The sequence below is a fragment of the Oncorhynchus kisutch genome, linkage group LG13 (genome assembly GCF_002021735.2).
Source record: "Oncorhynchus kisutch isolate 150728-3 linkage group LG13, Okis_V2, whole genome shotgun sequence".
NCBI classification, from domain to species: domain Eukaryota; kingdom Metazoa; phylum Chordata; class Actinopteri; order Salmoniformes; family Salmonidae; genus Oncorhynchus; species Oncorhynchus kisutch.
This window is the reverse complement of record NC_034186.2, coordinates 31,215,796-31,236,195: the sequence shown is the minus strand read 5'-3', so window position 1 is coordinate 31,236,195 and position 20,400 is coordinate 31,215,796. Positions and strand designations below refer to the sequence as shown.

At 42.0% G+C, this 20,400-nt stretch overlaps 1 protein-coding gene across 1 annotated transcript in view; it reads right to left on the bottom strand.

The window, feature by feature from the left end:
• Positions 1 to 20,400, bottom strand: part of agbl4 (AGBL carboxypeptidase 4) — a 407,773-nt gene that overhangs the window by 233,289 nt on the left and 154,084 nt on the right. Inside the window, exon 4 of the mRNA XM_020499111.2 lies at positions 19,429 to 19,523. Coding sequence (XP_020354700.2) covers positions 19,429 to 19,523 — 95 coding nt within the window. The remainder of the gene's footprint in view (positions 1 to 19,428; positions 19,524 to 20,400) is intronic.

Here is a 20,400-nt window from a genome sequence, read left to right as displayed (position 1 = left end):
TTGCAGAACAGAATACAGATATCAACAAACCCTTCGGAGTGTCCTAATGTGTCCTGTCAGTGGCTGACAGGAGAGCTTTGTGAAATCGCTGAGATACCCATAATCTCCCCACTCAGGTCAAAGGTCACCTCACCACTGTGCTGAGCACGCCCCAATAAACCCCTGCACAGCATCGCAACCCGTATCAACTGCACACCCGCCTTATTTCTCCACAACATGCAGGCCTGGCCAGTAATTACTGCAACTCCTGCCAGGCTCAAAAAAGGCATGTGTATAATACGTTTGGATGAGCTTTCGCATGTGGCCTGTGATACTCTCCCAACATTTCACGCTCCTTATACTATTAGGTTGCAGCAGGAACAATGGGAGTCGGGAAAGCAGGTAGTGAGGTTGCTAAATGGAGGACTGACTTGCAGTATTCATGGAACTATTGGCTGCAGAAACGGCAACACTCATATAGTTCATTATAAGATGACACAACCAATTTGTAGCTCTGGCTGCTGCAATCTACAAAATCTCCCCTGACAAAAGCATTTAGATTAGACTGCTTTCAGAAAGTACTGTGGTGACACGAACAGCTATACTCTAAAATGGGAAATGAAATCAGTTTTAATTCTCCTCCAGGCAAACATAAAACTGTCCAGGTAAGTCATTTTCGGGTTGAATGGAGAGCCAGGAGCAAGCTGTCTCTGCACCACCCTTGCTTCTTGTTCTCTCTCTCTCTCTCTCTTACACACACACACACACAGAGAGGTGTCATGCCCATAGGGGGCAGAGGGACACGTGCCCCCTCAGATTTGCCCTGTTTGAAAGAATAGGGTATTCGGAAAGTATTCAGACCCCTTGACTTTTTCCACATTTTGTTACGTTACAGCCTTGTTCTAAAATTGATTTTTTTAAATTATAAATCCTCATCATTCTACACACAACCCAAAAATGTCAAAGCAAAAACAGAAATACCTTATTTACAGAAGTATTCAGACTCTGCTATGAGACTCAAAATTGAGCTCAGGTGCATCCTGTTTCCATTGATCATCCATGACATTTTTCTACAACTTGATTGGAGTCCACCTGTAGTCAATTAAATTGATTTGGAAAGGCACACACCTGTCCATATAAGTTCCCAAAGTTGACAGTGCATGTCAGAGCAAAATCCGAATGAATTGAGACAGAGACAGAGACCAAGAACCCAATTGTCATTCTGACAGAGCTACAAAGTTCCTCCGTGAAGATGGGAGAACCTTCAGGAGGGACAACCATATCTGCAGCACTCCACCAATCAGGCCTTTATGGTAGAGTGGCCAGACCTCAGTAAAAGGCACATGACAGCCCACTTGGAGTTTGCCAAAAAGCACCTAAAGGACTCTCAGACCATGAGAAACAAGATTCTCTGGTCTGATGAAATGCCAAGCGTCACGTATGGAGGAAACCTGGCACCATCCCTACGGTGAAGCATGGTGGGGGCAGCATCATGCTGTAGGGATGTTATTCAGTGGCAGGGACTGAGAGACTAGTCAGGAACCAGGGAAAGATAAACGGAGCAAAGTACAGAGAGATCCTTGATGAAAACCTGCTCCAGAGTGCTCAGAACCTCAGACTGGAGCGAAGGTTCACCTTCCAACAGGACAACGACCCTAAGCACACACCCGAGACAATGCAGGAGTGGCTTCGGGACAAGTCTCTGAATGTCCTTGAGTGGCCCGGCCAGACCTGGACTTGAACCCGATCGATCGAACATCTCTGGAGAGACCTGAAAATAGCTGTGCAGCAACACTCCCCATCCAACCTGACAGAGTTTGAGAGGATCTGCGGAGAAGAATGTGAGAAACTCCCCAAATCAGCTGTGCCAAGCTTGTAGCGTCATTCCCAAGAAGACTCGAGGCTGTAATCACTGCCAAAGGTTCTTCAACAAAGTACTCAGTAAAGGTCTGAATACTTATGTAAATGTGATATTTCATTTATTTATTTTTATATTCATTTGCAAAAACGTTTTTTTGCTTTGTCATTATGGGGTATTGTGAGTAGATTGATAAGGAGAAAAAAAACATTTGAATACATTTCAGAATAAGGTTGTCACATAACAAAATGTGGAAAAGGTGAAAGGGTCTGAATACTTTCCCAATGCACTGTGTTTATTTCATATCTGTCAATGTTAAAGGAAGATTGCTAATTTTGAGCCTGCTTTGTTCTCATGATGAAGAGCAAGTGGAAGCGCTTCACACAAAAAACAATGCACAAAAATGATTTAATCAATTTTTGAATAAGGCTGTAACGTAACAAAATGTGGAAAAAGTAAAGGGGTCTGAATACTTTCCGAAACAGATATCATGGTGGAGGGAAGCATATTTAGTTTCTTTAGAAAAGTAACCACCAGTTACTGACAGCTCAAGAAGTATGCTTAGATATGCAGAAAATATACCTTTTTTTATTTCTTTTTTTTTACATAGAATTAAGATTATGGCTCTAGATTGCTAGAAAAATCTGTTTCAGGTGTTTGAAAAATGCATTTCTCACATTTACGGATGTATCACCCCCCAGCCATCCTCACGTACTTTGTGCCCCCTCAGATTTATGGGGTGCAAGACGCCCCTGCACAAGCACACACAAGCACACACAATTGCACCCTGTTATCCTCATTGGAAGGCTATTAATCTATTTGTTACATTTTCACACATTATTTCTCAAATAATCCTCATCTCTTCATGAATGCTAATGAGTTCCTCTGAACAACAGAGCTCCATAGATTATTCCCATTGGAGCCCCCACTTGCTCTCCATTTCCTATTTTTCCTAATGTAATACACATGTGAATGGAATTGGAAGCTGAAAATAGAATGAGGTGCCATTCCATCTAATAAATATAATTCTGTCATTTCTTTTTGACAAAGCCTAAAGTCTGCTAAACCCAGGTTGCAGTACAAGAAATCACCCTGGTACATGACTGGTACTTACATTTTAGGTAGTGCCACTGAACTCTAATATTGCCACATCAAATATATTATTTTTTAAATATTCTCTCAGATTGATATCCCTTTCCATGTTCCTTCATCGAACTCGTGACACACAATTATATGTCAGTACTTTCCTCCTATTTTCCTCTTTCCTTTCTTTTCACTAGAACATTTTGTCCATATCCCTTATCACACAGATGATGTTGACTGAAAATCCTATATTTCAGGTTTTAATTTAAAATCCTACAGAATCCATGGGTTGTCAAATAAATTATATGGGCTCCACTGTGCAAAATGTTGAATATCCAAATGGGGTAAGGGAGGTTAGAAAACAATTTAAACAAAACATGAAAGTATTCAGAATGCATGCACCAAGAGATGTGAGCACATGCAACTTAAATACACAATTTACTGTAAGTAGATATTGTGCTCACATGGGGGGGGTTGGAGGTCGGGGGTCATCAGGAGCAGAACGGGCTGTTTGACCTTTTTTTTTATGAATCACGACTGTTTGAAAATGAGTCGTTAGGCCTGGCATTATAGCTCAAATTACCAGAGCCGGTCCTTGTCCTGTTTGCCCTTAATTAACAAGCATTCAATTCCCTTATTAATTAGCACAAGCTCTTAGCTATTTTACATCACTCTTAATTTGTAGACAATTAAAGGGCCTAATATTAAAAGCATGCCACACGGTTAATTGTGTGAGTGGCTTAGCAGCGCGGCAAGTGACAGACTCCCGGAGTTGGGAATCAAAGTAGTCCCTGCAACCTTTCCTGTCTATCTTCTATCGTTCTTTTAAAATGTCTGAATTCTCTCGTGATTCTGCTATTGTACTCTTCAGGAGGAAATCATTTGTCCTGGCTACCATTAAACACCAACTGTTTACTTCCAGACAGGTTTGCAGTGGGCGAATTTGAAAATAGTTTGTTTTGTTCTTGGACAGTAGGGATTGATAGGAGTTAATGCGGTTGATCTGCATGCTGTGTCATTTCAGAGAGGGTCTCCTAGGTTCCGTGGCCAAGCGTTCTCCCTCCCTCTGTGGTTGGTGATTGAGCTCTATGTGTGTTGGAGACTACCTCTCTGTGGTACACAATGTGCCTGCCTAGCAAACACAGACTGCTCCTTTGGTGTTCAGTAGGGCTAGAGTTTACCTCTCATGGAGACCCTCAGCACACTCAAACCGCTCCCGAGGACACCAGTAACATTGAAGAGAGGAGGTCATACACTTAATAACAAAAACAAAACAATAAGAATACCTTAATCAATATTCAAGGTTGTTGAATCAAAACAACTTAAACATTTAGTCAAAAAAATATATATATCAAATCAGCCTAATGCATCCTCTAGGCTCTTACATCAGAAATGACTTTTCATTAAGAATTCATATGGCCCTTCCCAGTGCAATCAAAGACCATTACCAAATGAGTCCTGGGCTTCTCTGCCAAGTACTTCATTCAACTTTGACTTTATTTATATATTTTTACATTGTCAAATTCTCTAAACAAATATGTAACAAAGCAGCCACTTCTTTAAAAACATTCCAAAGGAAGCATAACGGTGTAACCCTTTCTACAAACTATTTTATATTAAGAATGCCTGTATTTAAGACTTTATATGGGATATAATAAGAGCCACGTAATATAGTGCTTTGTTTGTGCATGCCATGAATGCATAATAGATTTGAAGTTAGTCGCGGCCCGCCCATTTTGTGATTGGTCACCTCCCCCCAAAAAATATACACTATATATACAAAAGTGTGTGGACACACTGGATTCGGCTATTTCAGCCACACCCATTGCTGACAGGTGTATACAATTGAGCACACAGCCATGCAATCTCCATCGACAAAAATTGGCAGTAGCATGGCATTACTGAAGAGCTCTGTGACTTTCAACGTGGTACCGTCATAGGATGCCACCTTTCCAACAAGTCAGTTTGTCAAATTTCTGTCCTGCAAGAGCTGCCCCGGTCATCTTTAAGTGCTGTTATTGTGAAGTGGAAATGTCTAGGAGCAACAACATCTCAGCCGCAAAGTGGTAGGCCACACAAGCTCACAGAACGGAACCGCCGAGTGCTGAAGTGTGTAGCGCGTAAAAATAGTCTGTCCTCGGTTGCAACACTCACTACCGAGTTGCCAAGCGTCGGCTAAGGTGGTGGAGCAGTGGAAACGTGTTCCCTGGAGTGATGAATCACGCCTCACTATCTGGCAGTCGACGGACGAATCTGGGTTGGTGGATGCCAGGAGAACGCTACCTGCCCGAATGCATAGTGTCTACTGTAAATTTTGATGGAGGAGGAATAATGGTCTGGGGCTGTTTTTCATGGTTCGGGCCCCTTAGTTCTAGTGAAGAGAAATCTTAACGCTACAGCATACAATTACATTCTAGACGATTCTGTGCTTCTAACTTTGCTGCAAGAGTTTGGGGAAGGCCCTTTCCTGTTTCAGCATGACAATGCCCCCGTGAACGAAGCGAGGTCCATACAGAACTTGACTGGCTTACCCAGTGCCCTGACCTCAAACCCATCGAACACCTGTGGAATGAATTGTATAACGCCAGAGTAGTGGGTTCCATTCCTGGGACCATCCATACCTAAAATGTATGCACGCATGTAAATCGTCTGCTAAATGGCATATATTATTACATCCAACAAGAGTCAAAGGACAGAGGGATACAGTACACTAGCTAGAACCTTCTCTGGTAGGACAATTTTTTTTTGTATTGCATAAAACCGGGTGTATCACAGAGCATATCAAATTAAACAGTCAGCTACATTCATTTTGAGAAGAAAAATGTATAAATAGTCGGGTCAATTTGTTGGTCAAATTAACCAGTTGATAACCTTTGATAAGCAGCTAGCTAACTAGCTATAACTAGCTGGTAGCTTGCTAGCTAGTTAGACTCTACTGGATTGGTGTCCCTATCCCTAGACGGTTGTTGCTAACGTGCTAATGTGACTAGAATGACGTTGTAAGTAACATCCAACCTTCCAGGACATAAACATGTCTTATATGTGCATAAAGCTTAAATTCTTGTTAATCTAACTGCACTGTCCAATTTACAGTAGCTATTACAGTGAAAAAAATACCATGATATTGTTTGATGAGAGTACACAACAACAAAAAACTTTCATCACAGCACTTGGTTTGATACATTCACCTCTGAAGGTAAATAATGGGCTTACATTCAGTAATCTTGCTCTGATTTGTAATCCTGTGGGTCCCAGAGATAAAAACTGTAAAAAGACATGAAAAAATAGTTGCAAGGCTATATACAGACACCTGTTAGTCAGGCTTATTGAGGTAGTATGTACATGTAGGTATGGTTAAAGTGACTATGCATATATGATGAACAGAGAGTAGCAGTAGCGTAAAAAGAGGGGTTGGCGGGTGGTGGGACTCAATGCAGATAACCCGGTTAGCCAATGTGCGGAAGCACTGGTTGGTCGGGCCAATTTAGGTAGCATGTACATGAATGTATAGTTAATGTGACTATGCATATATGTTAAACAGAGAGTAGCAGCAGTGAAAAGAGGGGTTGGGGGGGCACACAATGCAAAGAGTCCGGGTAGCCATTTGATTACATGTTCATTAGTCTTATGGCTTGGGGGTAAAAACTGTTGAGAAGCCTTTTGTCCTAGACTTGGCACTCCGGTAATGCTTGCCATGCAGTAGTAGAGAGAACAGTCTATGACTGGGGGTGGCTGGGGTCTTTGACAATTTTTAGGGCCTTCCTCGACACCGCCTGGTGTAGAGGTCCTGGATGGCAGGCAGCTTAGCCCCAGTGATGTACCCGGCCGTACGCACTACCCTCTGAAGTGCCTTGCGGCCGGAGGCCCGAGCAATTGCCGTACCAGGCAGTGATGCAACCGGTCAGGATGCTCTCAATGTTGCAGCTGTAGAACCTTTTGAGGATCTCAGAACCCATGCCAAATCTTTTTAGTTTCCTGAGGGGGAATAGGCTTTGTCGTGCCCTCTTCACGACTGTCTTGGAGTGTTTGGACCAATCTAGTTTGTTGTTGATGTGGACACCAAGGAATTTGAAGCTCTCAACCTGCTCCACAAGCGGTAGCAGAGAAAGGACGTCGATCAAGGCAGCCCCCAGCACCTCTCTGATTCAGAAGGGTTAGGTTAAATGCGGAAGACATGTTAATTGAATGCATTCAGTTGAACTGACCAGGTATCCCCTTTCCCCTTACCCAATTTCAAGTCTATCTAAACTAATATCTGACTAACTGGGAAATATGAAGTTATCAAAGTTAACTGGCTATCATGCTTTGAGACATTATGCTAGCTATCCCCAGATAGATAATGTGTTTTCACTTATTGCATCTGCATGCTTGTTGCGTTCTCCCTGGTGCACTCAGTCGTTCATGAGCTGGCTGCTCATTCTAAATAGTATAACTAATCTGTTCAAAACAGTGGCAGCATGTGCAGCAGTGGTCATCCGGTTTCTGACACGCAAAAGTGAAATAGGTGTATTAATGCTGTTGTTCAAATGCACAGAGCACTTTATTATCTTCTCAAAGAAACTACCGCTAATTCGAAACCTTGGCATCATATTTCTGCCATGCTGCTTTGTTGACAACTCCAACCCCTCCCACCCCCACCCCTCCAGTCAGCGACCGCCACTGTTTGATGTTCATTGAAACTTCCATAACTTTTTTGCTGAAAATATAAAAACAAAATTAAACAAGCTACTTTTCAAGGACAAGTTAGAGTGAAAACATAACTAGCTAATATGGTACACTACCTTATTGTTAGTAAATGAGATACTCCACATACTCGTGAGAGACCTGAAGAGCATTTTTTTATTTATTTTTTAAAACTATTTTTAAATGTCCATACATTTAGGACTGTCGACTGTGTCTGGGCTGTGATAAAGACAAAGGTAGTTGCTGTGGCCAGTAGTGATCGGAGAGCAGGATGTTTGAGACGGATGGGCAGGGGAGAGGAGAGACGCAGAGGGGAGACCTGAGACGCTGTCTGTCTGTCTGTCTCCCCCACTGAGGCCAGCCTCCCTTACCCAGGGCTTAAATGGTCCAGAGCGCAGCAGGACTTGCTGTGATTGACAGAGCAATTACCGCTAACATGAGCCCTGATGGAGCTGGAGACATCTCCAAATAGAATTTACTATTTTGTAGCATCAGATGCTCACAGAAAAGATTTTGTACAAAATAAAAATTGCCCCACCAACTGAAAATGGAGCACTGCTACTTACAGAACACTTAGTGTGTATGTTTTTTTTCTTTCATAAAACCCTTGTCCAAGGCTGGCTACCTCTAACTTTTGTCACTGTTTTTGTTCTACTTTTCCTTTCTCCAACTCTTAATTTGTTTGCTCAGTTATTAAGAGGGCTGTCTATTTTTACTTGAAAGCTGCTGAGTGCTGAAAAAATGAAATGCTAATTACAGCTGACAGAATTCTGGACGTGAAGAGAATTATCAATAAAACATACGTTTGAGTGCAAAACACAATAAATCCCTGTCTAAAAGGTAGTGCTATATTGTGGCGGATCTATGCTGCTTTCTCACTTGCTTCAGCTCACATAATGAGAGCTGTTATAGACAGAAGTTATCTCCTTCTCTTCCCCTCAACCTGGGAGCTCCCAGCAGCATCTGTGGGTTGAGCCACTCTGCCATTCAGCATGCTCCCAACTAGAAAAAGCCTGGATGCCATGCGCTGAATTACATTACACACACAGATTTTTTTATTTGCTCTGGAGAAAAAAGGATGCTTAGTAATTCTTTGCTCTATCAGTCCAACAAATAAGTGAACACAAGGGGGCCCGTTGGCAGACAGCATTGTCCAGAAGGTCAACACCTTGGAAAGAAAAGCAGAGGAAAATATGGCACACTCTCTGAGCTTACGCAAACACAACACACAAACAACTGAGAATGCCAGTTCTATGGCTGCATCCTCTCATCACAGTTTCACATCCATTTGTAATGCAACGACAATCTGGAGGAGGAGAGCTCCTCCATAGAGAGAGGAGTAGTCAAGAGAATAAACAAAGGAAAGATGTGATTATCTGCTGCTATTGCTAGTGGTGGATTTTGCTGGGCTGGTGGTGGGGAGCTCTGCGATGGTAAAAATCAGAGAATCACACTGCAAAGAGATGAGTCATGTCATAGCTTGAGCCCGACCCCTCCCAGGGAAATCCTATATTCCTCTAAGGAAACAGGAGAGATCAGAAGTCAGCCGGTTCAATTGTCTGCAAGCTCTTCCTCATGCAGCTCGGGGGTGGATGAGCAGAATGTTAAAAAGCCCACAGACCTGTTGAGAAGAGGCTGACTCCACACGCCCACGCATGAGCTGTACACTGGCTTCGATCCACTTAACTACAGAGCGGTGAAGTTCACTTGGGAGATATATCAAGAAGTGGGAGGGCTTCCAATAAAAAGTCCCATTTGGATAACAATGGCCCGGGGCCATTCACATAACATTAACTCACTGGCTGACATCTCCTAAACATTACACACTGTCCATCACCCCATCTCTCCCAACTCTGATCAAACTAATACTGATGGAGGGTGTCAGAATGGGCCAGCAGCTCACAAGGTGCTCCAGCTATGTCAGCTCCCTCAACGCTAGCATTTATCACCTGGCATAAACTGCTTGCTGTAACACAATCAAAATACAGTGCTCTATCTCCTCTTATTACTGCACCTTCAGGTCTACGATGGATCCCTGCACTTGGCAATGGGTTCTTATCTGATTGCGGTCTCTCACAGGGGAACACAACCTAGCCCCCAGTAGCACAACCAGTAGGTAGGGATATCCTTGTCTCATCGCACACAAGCGACTCCTGTGGCGGGCCGGGCACAGTGCACGCTAACCAGGTCGCCAAGTGCAGAGTGTTTCCTCCGACACATTGGTGCGGCTGACTTCCGGGTTGGAAGAAATATTAAAAATATTTTCAAAAGTGTGACTTTTTCACTGATATATACAGCAAATGTAATCTATTCCCCATTTCTCTCTCTCTCTTGTGCTGAGGCACAGATCTGGGGAAGGGTACCAAAATGTTTCTGCAGCATTGAAGGTCCCCTTCTTCTACGCTGCTGCTACTCTACTGTTATTATCGATGCATAGTCACTTTAATAGCTCTAACTACATGTACATATTACCCCAATACCTCGACACCGGTGCCCTCGCACATTGACTCTGTACCGGTATCCCCTGTATAAAGCCCCGATATTGCTATTTACTGCTGCTCTTTAATTATTTGTTATTCTTATCTCCTACTTTTTTAGTTATTTTCTTAAAACTGCATTGTTGGTTGTATTCGTGCATGTGACAAATAAAATGTGATATGATTTGAACACAGTGGTCTCCATCATTCTTAAATGTTAGACGTTTGGAACCACCAAGACTCTTCCTAGAGCTGGCCGCCCGGCCAAACTGAGCAATCGAGGGAGAAGGGCCTTGGTCAGGGAGGTGACCAAGAACCCAATGGTCACTCTGACAGAGCTCTAGAGTTTCTCTGTGGAGATGGGAGAACCTTCCAGAAGGACAACCATCTCTGCAGCACTCCACCAAACAGGCCTTTATGGTAGTGGCCAGACAGAAGCCACTCTTCAGTAAAAGGCACATGACAGACCTCTTGGAGTTTTCCAAAAGGCACCTAAAGACTCTCAGGCCATGAGAAACAAGATTCTTTGGTCTGATGAAACCAAGATTGAACTCTTTGGCCTGAATGTCAAGCATCACATCTGGAGGAAATCTGGCACCATCCCTACGGTGAAGCATAGTGGTGGCAGTGTCATGCTGTGGGGATGTTTTTCAGCGGCAGTGACTGGGAGACTAATCGAGGGAAAGATGAATGGATTAAAGTACAGAGAGGTCCTTGATGAAAACCTGCTCCAGAGCGCTCAGGGCCTCAGTCTGGGTCAAAGGTTCACCTTCCAAAAGGACAACGACCCTAAGCACACAGCCAAGATAACGCAGGAGTGGCTTCATGACAAGACTCAATGTCCTTGAGTGGCCCAGCCAGATCCCGGACTTGCACCCGATCTAACATCTCTGAAGAGACCTGAAAATAGCTGTGCAGCAAATGCTCCCCATCCAACCTGACAGAGCTTAAGAGGATCTGCAGAGAGTAATGGGAGAAGCTCCCCAAATATAGGTGTCATACCCAAGAAGACTCAAGGCTATAATCTCTGCCAAAGGTGCTTCAACAAGGTACTGAGTAAAAGGTCTGAATACTTATGTAAATGTGAAATCTTTTTTTTTTTTTTTATAAATTTGGAAAAAATATATTATGGGGTATTGTGTGTAGATTGATAAGGGGAAAAAACATTTTAATCTATTTTAGAATAAGGTTGTAACAAAATGTGGAAAATTCAAGGGGTCTGAATACTTTCCCAATGCACTGTATATATTTCATATCTGTCAATGTCAAAAGAAGATTGCTACTTTTGAGCCTGCTTTGTTGTCATGATGAAAAGCAAATGGAAGCTCTTTTAAAAGCATCTTGACCACTTATGGCCAAAAAAACTGTCATGTTTGTCTCAGTAAGCTCACCGAGTTGTATTCATTCTTTCATATGGGTTTAAAAAGCCTTTCGAAAGTTTTACTGAGCCTTGATTAAACAAGGTATTAGAATACTGAGGTACTCATGCTGTGCTTGTCCCTTAAATATTTGGCCACAAGAGCTTAATTACTTAAAACATGACCAGAGTTAAATGATTAGTGCAGTATTAAACAGCTTAAAACCAATAGGCTTACAGTAACTAGTCTACCTAATGTAGGCCTAACAGCTCCAGCTGGGAACAACGGAATAAACTTTATTCAACCATGAATCAAGAGGGAGTTTTATTATTCAAAATATCAACAGTATCACCACCTAATTTGTTGATAACACTGGGTTAGTGACTGCAAGCAAAGTAACAATAGGCCTATTAATAGGCCTATCACTATTAAGAGTGACAGCAATGTTAAATGTAGCCTATTAGTCTTCTCCCAAGTCTGGGAATTCATCTTGACCATAGTTCCCTCACTGTTTCACACACAATGTAACACTAGAAGAGCCGAGTGAGTCATTTTGACTCAATATGACATAATAATTCAAATATCTCTGCCATTTTTAAAATCATGCCCCCCTCCATCCTTGACTTTTCCTAAATATGTCTATTTAACACACATATGTTGTAAGAATTGTGATAACACAAACCAAATGTGATATCAGCAGTTTTAAGAGAACACGTAACTTTTTCTACTCCTCCTTTAGAGTCACAACAGGTAAGACGTTTTGATTTCTATACAGTATCAGAAAGAGCAAATTCTGAGGATTCCAAAACCCTTAACATTGACAAATAACTATACAAATTGAAGAGATGAGCTCTATTTCAAAATATAACTTTTTCTAAGAGTAACCACCGTTCCAATGCGCTCCACAGTGAGCATGCGGCAATGGATAGCCTACGGTAACATAAACGAATGAAAATGCTATTGTATTCTTTGAAATACATTTTTTTCCGTATTTTGATGTTGCCCAAGACCTTCATAAACACAACCAAAATATAATTTTTCCAATAGCATACAATATATAAATGCATTTATTAAGGCGTCAGCATGCTTCAGTTTGGCTGGCGTCTAGCCGAACTCGGCTAGCCAAACCAAACGAATGTGCTCACATACTCTCTTAAAAGACCTTCACTTGAAGGTCCCTGAGTCAATACAAGTTAGAAACACCTTTGGCAGCGATTACAGCTGAGTCTCTAAGAGCTTTAGACACTTGTATTGCGCAATATTAGCCCATCATTTTTTTCATAATTCTTCAAGCTCTGTCAAGATGTTGGGGATCATGGCTAGACAGCAATGTTCAAGTCTTGCCATAGAATTTCAAGCAGATTTAAGTCAAAACTGTAACTTGGCCACTCACGAACATTCACTGTCTTCTTGGTAAGCAACTCCAGTGTAGAATTGGCCTTGTGTTGTAGGTTATTGTCCTGTGTAAAGCAGACTGAAACAGGTTTTCTAGGATTTTGCCTGTGGTTAGCTCCATTACGTTTCTTTTTATCCTGAAAAACATTTTATCCCCACTATTTGCCGATGTCAAGCATACCCATGCCATGATGCAGCCACCACCATGCTTGAAAATAAGGAGGCAGTTACTCAATGGTGTGTTGGATTTGCCCCAAGCATAAGGCTTTGCATTTAAGCCAAAAAGTGTATTATGTTGTCGTGTTTTTTTTTCTTCAGTATTACTTTAGTGCCTTGCTGCATACAGTGTTCCCAGCATTGGCCTCCCACTATGCTGGGGTTGTTGCAGTGGGGGGGACTGGGGTTATTGCAGTGAGGGGGGACTGGGGTTGTTGCAGTGAGGGGGACTGGGGTTGTGGCAGTGTGGGGGACTGGGGTTGTGGCAGTGTGGGGGACTGGGGTTGTGGCAGTGCGGGGGACTGGGGTTGTGGCAGTGCGGGGGACTAGGGTTGTGGCAGTGCGGGGGGACTGGGGGTTGTGGCAGTGCGGGGGTACTGGGGGTTGTGGCAGTGCGGGGGGACTGGGGTTGTTGCAGTGGGGGGGGACTGGGGTTGTTGCAGTGGGGGGGGACTGGGGTTGTTGCAGTGGGGGGGGACTGGGGTTGTTGCAGTGGGGGGGGACTGGGGTTGTTGCAGTGGGGGGGGACTGGGGTTGTTGCAGTGGGGGGGACTGGGGTTGTTGCAGTGAGGGGGACTGGGGTTGTTGCAGTGAGGGGGACTGGGGTTGTTGCAGTGAGGGGGACTGGGGTTGTTGCAGTGAGGGGGACTGGGGTTGTGGCACTGGGGGGGACTGGAGTTGTGGCACTGGGGTTGTGGCAGTGGGGGGACTAGGGTTGTAGCAGTGGGGGGACTACGGTTGTAGCAGTGGGGGGACTAGGGTTGTAGCAGTGGGGGGGACTAGGGTTGTGTCAGTGGGGGGACTGGGGTTGTGGAAATGGGGGGACTGGGGTTGTGGAAATGGGGGGAGGCACTGTTAGATTAGGCCTCCCCACGCAGTCCTTTGATGAGGTGGACTGTGGCATTTGTAGGCAGAAGTGGTCTCAGTTGGATATTCCCCTTTCATAAATGGCACAGGGTCATTGCAATTCCACATATAGCCACATCAATAGCCAAAAACATCTATTCCCCATTGTATCCTTTAATACATCTTGTAGAAAATATTGATAGGTATCCACTTTTTCTCTCACAACAGGAATAGAACAAGGTAGTATAGAGTAATAGCATTTCTTACAGCACAACAAGTTCTTTTTTTAAATTTATTTAATTTTCCCATAAAGTTTCCCCACCAGATCAAGATAAAACAAATTTGCACACAAAGCCATTGAACGGAACACATTGAGAGAAAGTGGAGCTCAAAGAGTCAGAACAGCCCTATGGTAACATGGCATGTAAAAAGTGTGAATCTGGCTGTGAGATGCAAAGTAGTTTATTGTTGCTCTCTGGCATCTCATTCTCATTGTCTCTCCCCATTAGCCTGTGACCAGGGGTTGGCAGACGTCGACAGTTTCCTGTGGCAGATGCCTGGTGTTTCAATGGCTGCCCTTGATCGCCTTATGACAGATGTCAAGGCTCCTGTTGAACGGGCACGCCCCGTGCATCGGTGTGTCTGGCAGACAGCGGCCAGCCCCACGACACCCTCCCGCCCCACCTCTGCATCCATCAGTCTCCGACTATTACCTCCGACAGCCATCACATAAGCACCCAACGGTTCACATGCAAATGGGCCCAGACACATCCGTTTTGGAATTCTAATGCATCAGTCTTAAGCCTTCCACATGCTTTGGTTCGGCTGGTGCCTAGCCGAACTCGGCTAGGTGAACCGAACGAGTGCGCTCGCATACTCCCTTAAAAGACCTTCGCTTGAAAAATGAGAAGAAATTGGCAATAGTAATGTTTGTCCTCAAAATAGTCCAAATGAATCTAAGATAACTAAAGAAATCTGTCATAAATGTTGACGTTTTAGCCGAGAAAATTTTAGTCTCACAATTTTACATCTAACCAAGATGTTTGGTTCAGTGTTTCTTCAATATAGCCAAAGCCCCCTAAAGGGTGAGCATAATATACAAGGAAATTCTCAAAGCTGCTAATGAGAACCTTGATGACCTTGTACCTAGCCGGTGGGGATTCCGGTGGGGTGCCCCCACCCAGGCAGTGGCAGTACTGGCAACACAAGCTGAAGTAACCTATGGGGAGGGGGTCACACTCGAACATTCAGAGAGGGGGTATATTATTGTGACCCTAGTGGCACAGAATCAAGTAGGACTGCATGGGATGCTTGGGAATATGGTCAATATTGGTAACCGTATTGTGGGTGTTTCAGGGAAAAGGTGTACATTTGACCTCTATCATCTAGGATGTGACAATGGTAAATAAAATCTCTAAATTTGTGCCTATTTTTTGTGCGGCCTTGCAGGCCTTCTCCTGCAGCTGCAACTGCAAGTGCATTTGTAAATCAAGACCTTTCTTGAGTTGGGCTCTGGGGTGGTGCAATTGTTGAGTAAGTGAGCTTATGGTTGTGTGGGGGTATGGGTTGAGTGTGTGTGGGTGTATGTGTGTATCCAACAACTGTTGCGAAGGAGTAAAAGACGTTAGGGACAATAGAGGATGATCCACAGCTATATATAATACAAATTGAGGTGAGGACGATGGAAATGCATTTGGCAGTTAATCTACTTCAATTCGGTAAATGGCACTGTGTGCTCTTTTCAAAGGATGGATCCCAGTCGGTTATGGGTTATGGCATACAGGGGGTCGAGGGTGGTCTGCAGGGCATTGGGATGACAACCCAACTCAGGATGAGGAGGGCTTTTAGCGGGTGGAATAGTAGGGACCAATTGGAGGATTACTTAGTAGAAATGCAAAGATCATGGTACAGCTATATAGACACTCAATCATCATGTTACATTTTAATGGCACGTTTACAAACATGTATTTTGATAAAAATAATTGAAAGTTGTGTCTCATTATGATAGGTGGTGAAATAAGTAGAGCCAGTTACAATTCTAATGGCCTAGCAGATAATAAGAAAAGACAATCAGTATTTACCTGGCTAAAAGAGAAGGAATAATTGCAATTGGGGCCTTTAACGATGGGAAAACTCCAGGGCTGGATGGCATACCAGTGGAAGTATACAAAACGTTTTTTGGTATACTCAGAGGACCATTATTGGCTTGTTTTAACCACTCCTATATAAATGGTAGATTATCAGACATGCAACAAGAAGGTCTGATATCATTATTACTGAAACAGGACCCAAGTGGTATATATAAAGATCCAGTCCATAAAAAAAATTGGAGACCTCTTACACTTCAGTGTTGTGATGCAAAAATCCTAGAAAAATGCTTGGCACATAGAATAAAAAAAGTATTGTCAGATATTATTCATCCTGATCAGACAGGTTTTTTTACATGGACGATACATTGGAGATAATATAAGACAAGTACTGGAAACAATAAAACACTATGAAATATCGGGGACACCAGGCCTGGTTTTCATAGCTGATTTTGAAAAGGCTTTTGATAAAGTACAACTGGAGTTTATATATAAATGCCTAGAATATTTCAATTTTGGGGAATCTCTTATAAAATGGGTTAACGTTATGTATAGTAACTCTAGGTGTAAAATAATAAATAATAGCTACATCTCAGAAAGTTTTAAACTGTCTAGAGGAGTAAAACAAGGTTGTCCACTATCGGCATATCTATTTATTATTGCCATCGAAATGTTAGCTGCTAAGATTAGATCAAACAATAATATTAAGGGATTAGAAATCCGTGGCCTAAAAACTAAGGTGTCATTGTACGCTGATGATTCATGTTTTATTTTAAAACCACAATTGGAGTCTCTCCACGGCCTCTTAGAGGATCTAGATACTTTTGCTATCCTCTCTAGATTAAAACCAAATTATGATAAATGTACCATATTATGTATTGGATCACAAAAAAAATGCACATTTTACATTACCATGTAGTTTACCAATTAAATGGTCTGACGGAGATGTAGACATACTCGGTATACAAATCCCAAAGGAAAGAAATGATCTCACTCCAATACATTTTTATAGAAAGTTAGCAAAAATAGATAAGATCTTGCTACCATGGAAAGGAAAATAGCTGTCTATTTGTGGAAAAATCACCCTGAGTAACTCCTTAGTTATATCACAGTTCACCTATTTGCTTATGGCTTTGCCTACACCTAGTGACCTGCTTTTTAAATTATATGAACAAAAAATATTCCATTTTATTTGGAACGGCAAGCCAGATAAAATGAAAAGGGCCTATTTATATAACGAATATGAATTTGGTGGGCAGAAATGATTAAATATTAAAACATTAGACCTCTTACTAAAGGCATCAGTCATACAAAAGTTGTACTTAAATCCAAACTGGTTCTCTAGTCAATTGGTACGAATGTCTCATCCTATATTCAGGAAGGGCCTTTTCCCCTTTATTCAGATTACACCTGCTCACTTTTGATTGTTTGAAAAGGAAATAATCTCCAAAATATCTTTATTTTTTAAATAAGCCTTAGAAAGTTGGTTGCAATTTCAGCTTAATCCACCTGAAAGGACGGAACAAATAGTACAACAAATATTGTGGTTAAATTCAAATATACTAATTGATTAAAAAAAATAAACTGTATTTATCGAAGAAATGTTAAAAAAGGTATCATTTTTTTTAATGATATCATAAATAGGACTGGTGGAGTTATGTCACACATGCTGCTAACACAGACATATGGAAATGTTTGCTCTATCTAAAATTACAACCAATTAATTGCAGCATTACCACAAAAATGGAAGAGGCAAGTAGAAGGGGAAAAAAGGAAATTGTATGTCGGCTCTGTATTAAAGAACATAAATGGTTAAAGAAAGGTGTGATAAATAAAAACATATACCAATTTCATTTAAGGGCCACAATAGTTGGGAAGAGATTTTCGATGTACCCATTCCATGGCACATGGCTTATGAATTGATACGCAAAACGCCGGATTCAAAACTTCGAATTTTTCAATATAAATTACTATACAAAATTCTTGCAACTAATAGAATGTTATATATATGGGGGATACAATCTTCCCAGCTCTGCAGATTCTGCTGTGAGGAGGCAGAGTCATTAGATCATTTATTTTGGTATTGTCCATATGTAGCTCGTTTTTGGTCACAGGTCCAGGAATGGCTGAAGTATTGCAACATTTGCCTAGAACTAACGCTACAGATAGCAATACTGGGTGATTTGAAAAGCCATAGTCAATCAATCAATAATATAATAATGATTTTAGCAAAAATGTTTATTTTTAATTTACAATCTGTAGAATCTATGAGAATAGGAAGGTTCAATTATTTTGTGAAGCATCACAGCACAGTGGAAAAATATATGGCAAATAGAAATCCGAAATGGATGATGTTGAGAGACAGATGGGAGGGGTTGAGTGGAGCTGAAGGGTGGGACTAATAACAAGATAAACAATGTAAAGCATACGGGATCTGTAAAATGTATATAGGTTCGGGAACTTCTGTGAAATAGCACAGTTACAAATAGAAATCAAACTGGATGGACATCAGAAATAGAGGAAGGACTAAGAACAAACAAGAGAACTATTGTAAAGTAGACTGTGTCTGTAGAATGTGTATAAGATGTATAAATTGAAGGTAAAAGCAGAAGTGTTTTAGTTTACTCCAATTGGGGGATCGGCGGAAGGGTTTGCGGGAATAATAATAAAGGTATATTCTTTAAAAAAGTATTATGTCTGTATAGGTATGTGTATGTATATATGTGTATATGTATGCATGCATGTATGGATATATATATTTACCCCGAAAAATATGGGGGATTGGAAATTATGCAGAAGCAACATTATTTCCGCAATATTAAGCTGATCCTCCCTCTAAAAAAACAACAGCCTATGTAGGTCCAAGTCTACGACAAAGTGTTATGTACGGTATGTAACTGCTCTTGCCTCATGTCTAATTCTCTAATCAACATCCCTGTCACTGTCCCTCTAACTACCAGGGCATCGCTGCCATGGCAACGGAACATCTTTAGCAACATATCCAATCTCACAACTTCAAACACTATTTTTAATGTCTGGAAAACTAGAGGTACAGGTTGAACAGGTTGTAGCAGACCAATTTTAGCACAACTAAATCATAAACAAGCAAGTGGTACTTTGGAAAAAGTTAGAATCTAGAAATCTGCCCTCAACCACTACCTACTGCGTTGGTAAAGACGTGTTTGAGTGAGATCAAACAGCCCCTTTATGCACCTGTTAGATGACTGATTCTGACAGTTTGGACAAGCTTTGCTGGATCGATCTGTTATGGCCTGAGGTTGACTACATGTAGGTTTTCCTATCATCATAAACATGAAGGTTTCAGGTTTAAAGTAAAACCTCAGTTAATGTGTGGGTTTAAGCTTTCATCATGAAGGTCCTTGTATCGCATGTCATGTTCCAAAATGTGCAGTTTAAATGTTTTATTTTGAAAACCGTGAACGTACCATTTAGGCCGGCTGGTGGACTTCACCACTGGAGACATGCCATCTCTATACAGGCTCTTGGTCTTGCTAAAGTTGACAATGTTGAAAATCACCCTCTGAAAGACAAACGTGAACATTCCATTAGAAGAATTCAAGAACAAGAAAAAGGGGATGATATGAAAAGGTAGAAATATCAGAAGGTGAGCACTGAGAGGGAAATAGATGAACGTGATGCCAACACACCACTCATCAATCGTATATACTGACTGATTATTATGTCAGAGTAGAGATAAGAAAGTGAGCTTCAATACATGATAGTACAACACACTATAAAGCAGAGATGAAAAGACATGTCTGTCAACAGATAGCGTGGTTAAACGGTGGCCTAGCAGATGATCATGCTGAAACTGGCAGGCTACCATGGGGCCAGCTTGGCTTTAAAACATGAATTCATGGCTGAGTGAGGGATATGTCCTACTCTCCCAGGAAATGCACCGGGAACCCCCTCCTCCGCCAGGATCCCTGATTAGAATCAGGGGAAGAAATAGGTAGGTGGAGAGAATAATAAATATATAAATAATGATAATAATATCACCATGCAGTAAATGAATCCTATTGATGGACCATATCAAATTACCAACTAAGTCCAGGTGGTGGAAGTGAACTGTGTGCTACTGAAATCCTATTACAACACCCCCTCCTCTTCCCCCTCCCTCCTTGCCATCACAGGAGCAGGGATTGTGGCAGGCTGATTCAGACTTAGGTAAAATGACATTTAACTGATGTTCAGACTGGCAGCAGGCTCCTGTACCGTGGAGATAAGACCATCGCTGCTGGCATTTCAATTACACTTCACTGCCCTGTACATCTGTTGCCAGCCTACTTTCAGCTTTTCCTCAGGCAAATACATCCTCATTCTCTGCCTTACATTGGTCATCTTTCTTCTTTTTCTCCAATTCAGATTGTCTTATTCAGTGGCTGTGTCTCATGTCT